General features: G+C 48.9%; 1 protein-coding gene across 3 annotated transcripts in view; it reads left to right on the forward strand.

Annotated features, from left to right (window-relative positions):
• Nucleotides 1-13204, forward strand: part of ACOXL (acyl-CoA oxidase like) — a 329296-nt gene that overhangs the window by 58620 nt on the left and 257472 nt on the right. For all 3 annotated transcript variants that reach the window (XM_070380058.1, XM_070380059.1, XM_070380060.1), the window contains exons 7-9: nt 147-233; nt 1832-1904; nt 8027-8159. In XM_070380058.1, the coding sequence (XP_070236159.1) occupies nt 147-233; nt 1832-1904; nt 8027-8159 (293 nt within the window). The remainder of the gene's footprint in view (nt 1-146; nt 234-1831; nt 1905-8026; nt 8160-13204) is intronic.

A 13204-nucleotide genomic window follows, 5' to 3' on the forward strand; every position in this document is an offset into this window, starting at 1 on the left:
ACCTTTAACACTGTACACTATTATGGGCAGTGCACAGTCATACAACAAGATGAATTTCAGAATCAACATAATGGCACACTGGAAATTAGGAAAGCCTTGCTCACGTCTTTAGAGACTTTAGTAAAGTGTCTTTTCACCGTCCTTAGGGCCCCACTGCTTCATCGTTCCTGTCCGAGATGAAAATGGAAGCTTGTACCCAGGAGTGACGGTCGTTGATATGATGCATAAAGAAGGTGAGTTTGAGGGTGACCCTTCTTCCACCCTCCTTTGCACTTCCTGCCTCCTCCCCACCCGACCCTACCAGCTCTTGGTGTTCAGTCTCTAAGTCATGTTCTACTCTCTGTGACCCCGTGAACTGTAGCACACCAGGCTTCCCTGTCCTTCACCATCTCCCGCAGTTTATTCACACTCATGTCCATTGAATCAGTGATGCCATCCAACCATCTCATCCTCTATCGCCTCCTTCTCTCCCTGCCCTCAATCTTTCCCAGCACAGTATCTTTTCCAAAGAACCAGCGCTTCCCATCAGGTGGTCAAAGTACTGTAGCTTCAGCTTCAGCATCAGTCCTTCCAATGAATATTCAGGATTGATTTCCTTTAGGATTTACTGGTTTGATCTTGCTGTCCAAGAGACTCAAGAATCTTCTCAAGCACTGCGGTTCAAAAGTATCAGTTTTTCAGCACTTAACCATCTTTATGGTTCAACTTTCACATCTGTTAATGACTACTGGAAAAACCATAGCTTTGACTCTACAGACCTTTGTTGGCAAAGTGATGTCTCTACTTTTTAATATACTGTCTAGATTTATCATAGCTTTTCTTCCAAGAAGCAAGCATCTTTTAATTTCATGGCTGCATCACTGTCTACAGTGATTTTGGAGCCCCAGAAAACGAAATCTGTCACTGTTTCCACTTTTCCCCACCTGAGTCTAGCCTAACTCACCAAAGCAGTGAAGGCAGAAGAGACTGGTTTTGAAGGGACCACTCTGCCCACCCGCTGCTGTCCCTCTGGCCGTTTTCCAGTGTCTTTTAGGCCTTTGCTATTGCAAATTCACCCTGTGTTCGGAGGAGGAAGCATTGGGAAGGAGGAGAAATTGAGTTTGGGGTCACTGGCAGGGCTGAATGAGCTTTGCTGCTTCTGTATGTTCAGTCAGATGTTCTCTCGGCTGCCTGGAATTCTCCCCTTTTCCAGCCTCAGCAACTGCCCAGGCAGACAGCTGTGGCCCCGGCTGAGCCCTAGAAAGTCCAGCACTTCCTCCTCCGTTCTCATTAGTGAGGAGGCAGCTGGACAGACAGGCACCAGCGCCGCGTGGAAACAAGCAGATGGCATCTTCACCCAGATAAGAAAGCAGCCACGATTCTGGAAGTGGAAGAAGGGCTTTGCGTTTCAGTGATGTCCAACCTAGAAAGTGGCAGCGATGGTATAACTGTTTTGAAAAATGTCTTGGTGTGTATTTTTTTAAGAAATGTGTTTGTATATTTGGCTGCAGCAGGTCTTAGTCACAGCGTGTGGGCTCTTTTAGCTGTAGCATACAACCTCTACTTGAGCAAACTCCAGAAGGTACTGGAGGACAGGGAAGCCTGGCATGCTGCAGTCCACGGGGTCGCAGAGTTGGACACAACTTCCTGACTGAACAGCAAAGGCAACATGCAAACCCTTAGTTGTGGCAAGCTGGACCTAGCTCTCTGAGCAGGGATCACACCCGAGCCTCCTGCGTTGGGAGTTCAGACTCTTAACCACTGGGCCACCAGGGAAGTCCCGTGGGACAGTATTTCTGATGCTCATAAGCTTGTCCCACCTGCAGCTCCATTTCCTGTCTGTTCTCTCTAGGTCTACATGGTGTGGATAACGGGATTCTGAGATTTGACAGTGTTCGGATACCAAGGGAGAACCTGCTGGATAAGTGAGTAGCTGCCTCCTTAACTCAGACGTGCTGCAGCTGTGAGCTCCTTGCCTCCCAGGCCTGGTTCCTAAGTCTCATGGGCTGTACGCCCAGCTGTCTTCTTATAGCCACGTTTACAGTTTTACTCGTCAGGAAAGGTGGATAAATAAAAGGAAATCTAAAATTATCCCCAGTACTATCACCTTTGATGTTGTTGTCCAGTCGCTAAGTTGTGTCCAACTCTTTGCAGCCCCATGGACTACAGGACGCCAGGTTTCACCCTCCTTCACTATCTCTGGGAGTTTGTGCAAACTCATGTCCGATGAGTCAATGATGCCATCCAACCATTTCATTGGTCATCCCCTTTTCCTCCTGTCCTCAGTCTTTCCCAGCATCAGGGTCTTTTCCAGTGAGTCAGCTCTTTGCATCAGGTGGCCAAAGTATTGGAGCTTCAGCTTCAGTATCCGTCCTTCCAGTGAATATTCAGAGTTGATTTCCTTTAGGATTGACTGGTTTGATCATCTATCCACAATGTTTATTACACTTTTGTGTTTAACATTTTAGACTTTTCTCTATGAGTAGATACTAAAGAGAGAGAGAGATGTTTGATTTTTACTGAATGAGATCCACTTAGAAATTCTATTTTTTTTATAACTTGTAGTTTCTGTTTAACAAAATATGTCCAAAGTTTCTATGCAACAATAAATACACATAGAAAATGTTAGTTGCTCAGTTGTGTCTGATTCTTTGAGACCCCCATAGACTGTAGCCTGTCAGGCTCCTCTGTCTATGGAATTCTCCAGGCAAGGATATTGGAGTGGGTTGCCATTTCCTTCTTCAGGGGATCTTCCCGACCCAGGGATTGAACCTGGGTCTCCTGCATTGTGGACAGATTCTTTACTGTCTGAGCTACCAGGGAAGCCTGAAATACACATAGGCATTATCATTTTTAATATTGCCATCATAAGCTGTTAAATAAATTATCTGTAAGTTAATAATCAGTCCCTTATTGTTGGGTATTTAGATTATTTCCCTTAATTTTTTTTTTTTTGGTTATCATAAAACAGTGTTATTGCTTCCTTTGTGGATGGCAGGAGGTAAGGTACCCTCTTTCAGCTTTGGAGGCTATTATAACCAGTACTGTGGAAAATTCTGAAAGGGATGGGAATACCAGACCACCTGACCTGCCTCTTGAGAAACCTGTATGCAGGTCAGGAAGCAACAGTTAGAACTGGACATGGAACAACAGACTGGTTCCAAATAGGAAAAGGAGTACATCAAGGCTGTATATTGTCACCCTGCTTATTTAACTTATATGCAGAGTACATCATGAGAAATGCTGGGCTGGATGAAGCACAAGCTGGAATCAAGATTGCTGGGAGAAATATCAATAACCTCAGATATGCAGATGACACCACCCTTATGGCAGAAAGTGAAGAAGAACTAAAGACCCTCTTGATGAAAGTGAAAGAGGAGACTGAAAAAGTTGGCTTAAAGCTCAACATTCAGAAAACTAAGATCATGGCATCTGGTCCCATCACTTCATGGGAAATAGATGGGGAAACAGTGGGAACAGTGGCTGACTTTATTTTTTTTTGGCTCCAAAGTCACTGAAGATGGTGATTGCAGCCATGAAATTAAAAGACACTCCTTGGAAGGAAAGTTATGACCACCCTAGACAGCGTATTAAAAAGCAGAGACATTACTCTGTCAACAAAGGTCTGTCTAGTCAAGACTGTGGTTTTTCCAGTGGTCATATATGGATGTGAGAATTGGACTATAAAGAAAGCTGACCGCCAAAGAATTGATGCTTTTGAACTGTGGTGTTGGAGAAGACTCTTGAGAGTCCCTTGGACTGCAAGGAGATCCAACCAGTCCATCGTAAAGGAGATCAGTCCTGGGTGTTCATTTGAAGGACTGATGTTGAAGCTGAAACTCCAATACTTTGGCCACCTGATGCGAAGAGCTGACTCATTGGAAAAGACCCTGATGCTGGGAAAGATTGAGGGCAGGAGGAGAAGGGGACAACGGAGGATGAGATGGCTGGATGGCATCACCGACTCGATGGACATGGGTTTGGGTAGACTCCGGGAGTTGGTGATGGACAGGGAGGCCTGGCGTGCTGCAGTTCATGGGGTCGCAAAGAGTCAGACACGACTGAGCAACTGAACTGAACTGATTGGGTGAATAATGTCTTAAGTTGTTGTTGTTTAGTTGCTAAGTTGTATCCAGTTCTTTTGGGGCCCCATGGACTGTAGCCTGTCAGGATCCTCTGTCCGTGGGATTTTCCACACAAGAATACTGGAGTGGGTTGCCATTTCCTTCTCCAGGGCATCTTCTTGACCCAGGGATTGAACTCACATCTCCTGCTTGGCAGGCAGATTTTTTTTTACCACTGAGCCACCAGGGAAGCCCAGTGTCACAAGTGTTTAGTGTCGTTTCCCAGCATCCCTCAGTGAGATCAAGGTGCATTCCAGTGAGGTGAATGCACTTCCACAGGTGCATTCCAGGTGTGGAGCCCAGGAGTTCACAATGCTTAAGCAGGTTGCTGCTGCTAAGTCGCTTCAGTCGTGTCCGACTCTGTGCGACCCCATAGACGGCAGCTCAACAGGCTCCTCCATCCCTGGGATTCTCCAGGCAAGAACACTGGAGTGGGTTGCCATTTCCTCCTCCAATGCATGAAAGTGAAAAGTGAAAGTGAAGTCGCTCAGTCGTGTCCGACTCTTAGCGACCCCATGGACTGCAGCCTACCAGGCTCCTCCATCCATGGGATTTTCCAGGCAAGAGTACTGGAGTGGGGTGCCATTGCCTTCTCCTTAATGCAGGCTGAGAAACACCAATTACTTTTACTTTTCTCAGCATCTTTTCATGAATCCAATAACAATCCTGAACTACAGTGATATTTAAATCTGTGAAAAGGCAAGCCATCAGTCTTGCTCCGTGCTTTCCTATAGATTTTCCTTGAACATTTTACTCTTTTCTGTTGTCTTCAAGTTCTTGCCAGCAAATATATGTCATAGATATAAAAAGTTTAAATAAACTAATGGGCGAAACAAACTTAAAATGAACCAAATTCGGTTTGTTAACTTTTTTCCCCTTGTGAATTGATAGGAAATAAAATGGAAACAGGGGCTTCCCTTGTATCTCAGACAGTAAAGAATCTGCCTGCACCACAGGTGACCCGATTCAATCCCTTCGTGAAAAGGATACCCTGGAGGAGGAAATGGCAACCCACTCCAGTATTCTTGCCTGGAGAATCCCATGGACAGAGGAGCCTGGCGGGACACAGTCCCTGGGATTATAAAGAGATGGATACGACTGAGTGACTCAGCACACACGCACAAAATGTGGGCAACAAAAGCATTTTGTAGGTATCCCAGTAGGTGATGAAGCCCCCAGGCCCCTCAGAAACAACCAGTGCCCGTGCCAGCAGATCTGAGGGCCACCAGCCTTCCCTGCATGCTTCCTGTCGCTTACCAGCATCACTCCACTCTCAGAGATGGGGAAGAGGCAAGAGAAGCTGTAGATGTGGTGTGCCCTCTCTCTTACTCACCCAAATGGGATCTTAGTGGATTGGACAGTCCTCTATCAGAACCTCATCCAACTGGTTTAGCATTTATCCAATGCACTAGAGATTAGAAAGTCACATTCAATCAGAAAGAAAAATGATCGGGGGCTCCAAGGTCTGTAGAAGGTATGAGAGTGTATAGAATATTCTTTGGTAAGATTTGATTGAAAACTATTCCATTGGTATAGCCCCCCAAATACTACGAAACAGCAGAGGCAACACACTTGGGGGTGTTGGTTTATCACTTGATCAAAAATGGGCTTGTAAATAGATGTACAGATCCATTGAAACCCTTATCAAAACTTCAGTTGCTTTTTTTTTTTGAAGGAATGGAGAAGCTGGTCCTAAAATTCAGATGGAGATGCAAGACACTCAAGAGTAGCCAAAATAATCTGGATAATGGAAAACAGAGCAGGAGGACTCCCATTCCTGATTTGAAAAATTACTACAAACCTAAAGTTGTCAGGTCACTGTGGTGCTGGTATAAGGCTAGATGGATGGAGAATGGAACAGAATAGAGGATCTAGAGAGAAATTCTAGTGTTTATAGTCAGTTGATATTTAGCAAGGGTGACAAGATAATTTAATGGGGAAAGAAAGGTCTTCTCAACAAATAGTGCTGGAACAACTGGATATCCATATGCAAATACATGAACTTGGACCTTTATTGCATACGATGTACAAAAATTAACAGAAGGTGGATCACAGCTCTAAATATAAGAGCTAAACCCATAAAACTCATAAGAGAAAACATAGGTGTAAATCTTTGTGACCTTGTTTAGGCAATGATTTATGAGATTTGACAGCAAGAGCACAAAGAACCAAAGCAAAAATAGATACCCTGGACTTCATCCAAATTTGAAAACCTTGTGCAGCAAAGGACGCTATGAAGAGAGTGAAAAGACATCCACAGAGTGGCAGAGAAGATTTGTGAATCATGTATAAGAACCTAATATCCAGACTATAAAAGGAACCACATTACAGCTCAACTATAAAAAGACAAATGACCCAACTAGAAAATGGGCAGAAATAGGAATGGACATTTACCCAAAGAAGATACAGAAGATGGCTAAGAGTACATGTAACGATGTTCAACATCAGTGTCAGCAAGGAAATGCCAGTTAAAAAACCACAGCGAAGTACCATTTTGTACTCACTTCATGGCTATAATAAAAGAGACAGATGATAACAAGTGTTGGCAAAGATTTAGAGAAATTCGAGCCCTCATCTATTGCTGGTGGGGATGTAAACCGGTGTTGTCAATTGGGAAAAGAGCTTGTCAGCTCTTCAAAAGTTTAAAGTCAGACTTCCCGGTAGCCCAGTGGTAAAGAATCCGCCTGCCAATTCAGGGGACACAGGTTCGATCCTTGGTCCGGGAAGATCCCACATGCCACGGGGCAACGGAGCCCATGTGCCACAACTGCTGAGCCCTCACTCTCGACCCTGTGCTCTGCAACAGGAGAAGCCACTGCAGTGAGAAGCCTGTGTGCCACAGCCAGAGAGGAGCCCTGCCTGTCGCAACTAGAGGAAACCTGCGTGTAGCGGTGAAGACCCAGTGCAGCCAAAAATAAATAAATAAGTACAATTTCAAAAGTTAACGTCTTCATGGCACTTACCAATTCTACTGCTTGGTCTGTATGAAAACATTGTCCACAAGAGAACTGAAAATATATCCACAAAAAAACTTGTATACGGATGTTCATAACAGTTATTCATAACAGCCCAAAGAGTGGCAACAACAGAAATATCCATCAACTGATGAATGGATAAGCAACCTAAGGTATACCCGTACAATGGAATATCATTTGGCCTTAAAAGGAATGAAGCACTGATACTTGGGCAAACTGCGGGAGATGGGGAGGGAGAGAGAGGCCTGGAGGCTGCGGTCCATGGGGCACAGAGTCAGACACAGATCTGTTGCTCAGCTGGTGACTGAACAACAACCACCGATCCATGTGAAGACACGTGCGAACCTTGAGAAAAGTGTGTCAGGTGAAAGAAGCCAGACACAAAGAGCACACGTTGTGTGACGCTGCTTACGTGAAACGTCCAGAATTGACAGATCCCGAGAGTTAGAGAATAGGTGAATAGCCGCCAGGCCCTAAAGGGTAGGGAATCTGGGATGTGAGTGCTGATGGCACGGGGTTTCTTTTGGGGCGATGAGGTGTTTAGGAACCGAATAGTAGTCATGGTTGTACAGCTTTGTGAATATACTAAAGACCGTTGAGCAGTTTAAAAGGATGAAGTTTATGGTGTATTGTGGATGGACTGCCAGGCTCCAGAGTTGGGTTAATGATGGCAGTCCTCATGCCTCTCTCTGTCTGGGGCACCACTGAGCCGCAGATGGTAGTGGCAGGATATCGGCTCTTACTTTCCATGACTCAGCCTCTCTCAGCGTCTCCTGGGGGGCGCTTGTCCTGCCCCTCACGCTGCTGTCTTGGGAGGGAGGTTGCAGGATGGGGAGCCCTGTGTGACTTCCCTGCGTGTGCCTGTGGGAGCCACCTGCCTTCATTTCCAGGCTCGATGTCCTCCTCCTACGCTCACCCCACCTCTCCTTCCACTCCCTGAAACCGCAGGTTCGGTTCTGTGGCTCCAGATGGGCAGTACCACTCCCCCATTAAGGACAAGAGTGCGAGATTCAATGCGATGCTGGCGGCGCTGACCCCTTCCAGACTCGCTGTGACTTTCCAAGCTATGGGCTCCATGAAGGTAACTGACTAGTTTCCCTCAAATTTTGGTTTCCACGTGTCCAGAGCTGGGTAACAATCTCAGGAACTGAGCTTCTTGAACCACAGTGGGCACAAGGTGGCTTGGGTTGCTGGTTAAATGCCAGTGCCAGTTAGCTCTACACAGAGAACTTTCTGCAGCCTTCTCACCATCCCTCTACATCCACATGTGTGCTGTGGATTACGGTGGGTGGAGCCTGGTCCTTACAGCAACAAGGCCACTAAAGGTGGGCCCCTGGAGAACAGGTCCTTCGGAAGGAGCACATCTTCTGGAAAAGCAGCTAAGAGCTGACTAGTGGGTAACAGCCTGCGTGTCTTGGCTGAGTCCATCGGGGAGTGTTGATGCGCGCAGTCTGCTTGGCATGTGACTGTCACCGTCACAGGCAGGACCATGGGGTCAGACCTCCAGGAGCCAGTCGTACCCCCTTTCCCCACCCCTGCTATACTCTGACTTGGAAACAGCAGCCGGGAGAGAGTGCTCTGCAAGCTGCCTCCTCTTCAGAGTGCAGCACTGCCTGCCCTCTAGTTCCTTCCAGTTTCTTTCCCCTCTTAGGCTCCACGGAGCAGGGGGAAGCTGCACGGAACATTGAGATACCAGCAAACATCCATGTGTGGCTGGCACCCGGCTTCTCCACTGAGAAGGGATAAGTTCCGTTCACTTGACCCCAGGCCTGGCATCAGGAATAGCAGGAAAGCCTTCCCTCCCTCCCTCTGCCGGGTCTGTGCGGCTCACAAGCCCGCCTGGCTGCGCTCCGCCTCCATGGCGCTCTTCCCCACCGTGGGCGCAGCTGTGATACTCAGTCCTGAGCTGGTGACTGCCGGCCTGCTTGTGGGTGCTGCTTCTGTGCTTATTCTCGCTGGCTCTGTAAAGTGGGTGAGGTGCGTGTTCAGTTCTGAAGACCCAGGTCTGGAGTGGCCCGGCGGGTCTCAGCCAAACCAACTGAGTGGGTGAGGCTCCAGGAGAACCTCAGGATGTGGGCCCAGGAGTGACTCCAAGGCGCTGATCCAGCAGCAAAGCGCAGAGGGAAATACTGGGCTGGCCAAGAGCTCATATGTGCGATGTTACACAGAAACCTGAAAGACCCTTTGGCCAAGCCGGTACTTCTCCTGGGGGTCCAGCGGTGAAGAACCAACCTGCCCGTGCAGGAGACATGAATTGGATCCCTGGTCCGGAAAGATCCCACATGCCTCGAGGCTACTAAGCCCGGTGCCACAACGATCGAGCCTGTGCTCTAGAGCCCGGGAGCCACGGCTGCTGAAGCCCCTGTGCCTGGAGCCTGTGCCCTGCACCGAGAGAAGCCTCTGCAGGGAGAGGCTTTCGCACCACAGCTGGAGAGGAGCCGCCAGTCCCTGCAGCTAGAGAAAGCCTGCACATAGCAACAAAGAGCCAGGGCTGTCAGATACAAATAAATAAAATAAATACTTCTCCTGCGTCTGGGATAGACACCGTTTCAGCCATCTCTCAGACTCCAGAAGGCAAAAGCTGAGAAAGCAGACGCACCTAGAATTGCTCTGTAGAGCAGACGGGAAAGAAATCTGCTCAGGGTTCCCTGGTGCTGTGATGGCTGCTGTGGCTGCACGAGGGCTCCTTGGATCGCAGTAGCCTCTGGGCCCCTCGGAGGGGCGTGCTGCTGAATATTAAAGCCACACACTGGTTCGTGGCTGTAAAGGTACTCTGGAAGCCCTGTGCTGGAGTGGGTGATGCCATGGGAAGGATGTCTGTACTGCCAGGGGCCACTGGTGGACTCCCAGGGTGGCTGGCATAGGGTGGTGGAGATGGGGCACTGGAGTGGGTACTTTTGGGAGAGAATCAACTTAAACTTTTTTTAAAATTAATTTTGATGTATTTATTATTTTTTGACTGCACTGGGTCTTTGTTGCTGCATATAGGCTTTCTCTAGTTGCAGTGTGAGGGATTTTCACTGCGGTGGCTTCTCTTGTTTCTGAGCATCGGCTCTAGGCAAGCAGGCGTCAGTCGTTGCAGCACTTGGGCTTAGTAGTTGCCTGAGTAGGCTCCTTGGCTCCAGAGCGCTGGCTGGGAAGATCTCACATGCCACGGAGTGGTGGGGCACGGGCTTAATTGCTCCGTGGCATGTGGGATCTTCCCAGACCAGGGATCAAACCTGAGTCTCTTGCATTGGCAGGTGGATTCCTAACCCCTGATCCACCAGGGAAGTCCTGGTAGCCTTCTTTAGGCCTCAGTTTCTTCATCCGTAAAATTGGCCTTCTGGTCACAGTGCAGCCTGAGTGAGGACGTGTGTGCAGTGATGTGACACAGCGGTGATGAGCCAGCACTTGCTCTGTGCGGGAGGCAGGTTTTCCCGGTGAGCAGAGGCCCGCTGCAGAGCTGGACGGGCTCAGACCCGAGGGGTCCAGATGCTGCCGGGGTGTTGTCCCTGACGGACCTGGGCCATTGTGATCTCATCGTGAGCCTCTTGGATGAGAATGACCTTGCCTCTCTTGGCAGCTCCTCTTCTCTCACGGCTCAACCACGGGACAGATGCTGTCTCAGGGAAACCTCAGATGGTCCTGCTTGCCCCGCGCTTGCTGATGAGCAGAGCATGGATCACTTTCTCTGACGCTCGTTCTGCCTGTGTTAGAAAACTGTCACCGCAGCTCCCTGTTTGCTCAAGGCCGGGCGCGCCTGCTGCTTTAAAACTCTGCCCAGATGTCTTTTTTCCCCGCTGCCATGGTTGCCTCTCATTTTCGTCACATTTCTCAGTCCTTTCAGGTTTTCTCTTAAAGACTTGCTGTAATAGCCTTGCTGTCATTTGTGCCCCAGATGCCATGTCCGATTAAATTATTAGCAGGGACTAGAGGAAAGGAAGCTAAGACATTTGGCAGGGATTGGGGAGGGCGCATTGATCGAATTCTGCAGCTGAAGTAGAGGGGGATGCTGGGGAGCCTTTTCTGAAGGAGGAAGGGATCTAGGGAGAGTCACTGTGAGTTGGGAGGCAGAGGAGGAGTCAGAAACACACATGAGACCGAGCTCAGAGTTTTGGGTTGATTTTGCAGGAAAGTAATATTTTAGCATTTTAGGACGAGATGGTTGGATGGCATCTCCGATGCAAGGGGCATGAACTTGGGCAAACTCTGGGAGAGGGACAGGGAAGCCTGTTGTGCTGCAGTCTGTGGGGTTGTGAAGAGTCAGACCTGGCAACAACAACAATATTTTAGCATAAGAAAAGCTGGTCCCCACTTTAAGAGTCTCCCTCATCCTTTAAGTAGGTGTTACTCCGCAGCTGGGGCCCACCCTCAGGGCTCCTGGTGCAGAGCACCGGCATGGGGCCAGAGAATCTGCGTTTCCTCCAAGGCCCCAGGCGATGCTGCGGTTACTGGTCCAGAACCGCACTTGGAGAATGGCTGCCCAGAACAGACGGGTTTGGGGCTTCTCTGGTGGTCCAGTGGCTAGGTCTCCGAGCTCCCAGTGTAGGGGGCTGGGTTTGATCTCTGGTCGGGGGACTAGATCCCATACGACTAACAGTTTGCATGCTACAACGAAGATCAAAGATCCCACGTGCCATAGCTAGGACCTGGCACAGCCAAATAAATAAAAAGCAATGCCCCCACCCCTTGCTGACTATAAGCCATGCCCATGACACCAACCCCTTGCTGACTATAAGCCATGCCCATGATACATGCTTCACAGGTATTAACTCATTTCTCCTCAAACAACTCTGAGAGGGCTCCATCCATCTCCTCATTTTACATATGGGGAAACTGAGGAGGTAAAGGAATCTGTCTGAGGTGGGCATTCACTATGCTGCCTTTGATTTTGGTGGTTCTTATTCAGGGAGTTGTTGTTTAATCTGCTAGTCATGTCCAACTTTTTGCAACCTCATGGACTGTAGCCCACCAGGCTCCTCTGTCCATGGGGTTTCCCAGGCAGGAACACTGGAGTGGGTTGCTGTTTCCTTCTCCAGGGCATCTTCCTGACCCTGGGGTTGAACATGCATCTCCTGCATGGTCTCCTTCTGGTCTTTGTCACGGGGCCACCAGGGAAGCCTTTTCAAGAGTCCCTCTCTCTCTACTGACGGGAGTTTGGGACCTTGTGTCCTCGAACCACCTTTCCAAGACCTTCTGATGGTTCATGGGACATTGGAACAGCAAAGAGGAGGAGGCTGGGGGCAGCTGAGTCTCCTGAGACGGAGGCGGCTGTTGGTCTAAGAGGGTGAGGTGGTGCCGTCGCTTGGGTGAACACGAAGCAGAGCAGGCTTTGGGCTCCTGCTGCTCTCTGGTCTTGTCTTGGGGTGTTCTCTATGTCTGTGCTCAGTCGCTTAGTCATGTCCAACTCTCTGTGACCCCATGGACTGCAGCATGCCAGGCTCCTCTGTCCATGGGGATACTCCAGGGAAGAATACCAGAGTGAGTTGCCATGCCCTCCTCCAGGGGAATCTTCCCAACCCAGGGATTGAAGCCAGGTCTCCCACATTGCAGGCAGATTCTTTACCATCTGAGCCACCAGGGAAACCCAAGAATACTGGAATGGGTAGCCTGTCCTTCTCCAGGTTATCTTTCCAACCCAGGAATCGAACTGGGGTCTTCTGCATTGCAGGTGGATTCCTTAGCAGCTGAGCTACCACGGAAGCCCTCCCCAGAAATGACATCGGGGTTCTCTTCCCCAGTGTCTGGTTCCTGCATCCAGCCCTGTAGTGCCATGCTTGTGTGCCTCAGTCACGGGCCAGGGCTGGGGAGCTGGTTTCAGGGTGTAACTAACATCCTATCTGCTCTGTTGACCTCGAACCAGATGTTGTGACTCCCTTTCCTCTGGTGAAGCTCACTCAGTCCTCTTATATTCATAATTTTAATTTCTGTGGCTACTACTCAGATGGTAAAGAATCCACCTGCAATGCAGGAGACCTGGGTTCAATCCCTGGGTCAGGAAAATCCCCTGGGGGAGGGTGTGGCTGGAGTATTCTTGCTGGAGAATCGCCATGGACAGAGGAAACTGGTGGGCTATAGTTCATGGGGTTACAAAGAGTCAGACACAACTGAGTGACTAACACTTACACTTACCACTATGAAGCT

This window comes from Bos mutus, chromosome 11 (assembly GCF_027580195.1).
Source record: "Bos mutus isolate GX-2022 chromosome 11, NWIPB_WYAK_1.1, whole genome shotgun sequence".
Lineage (NCBI taxonomy): Eukaryota > Metazoa > Chordata > Mammalia > Artiodactyla > Bovidae > Bos > Bos mutus.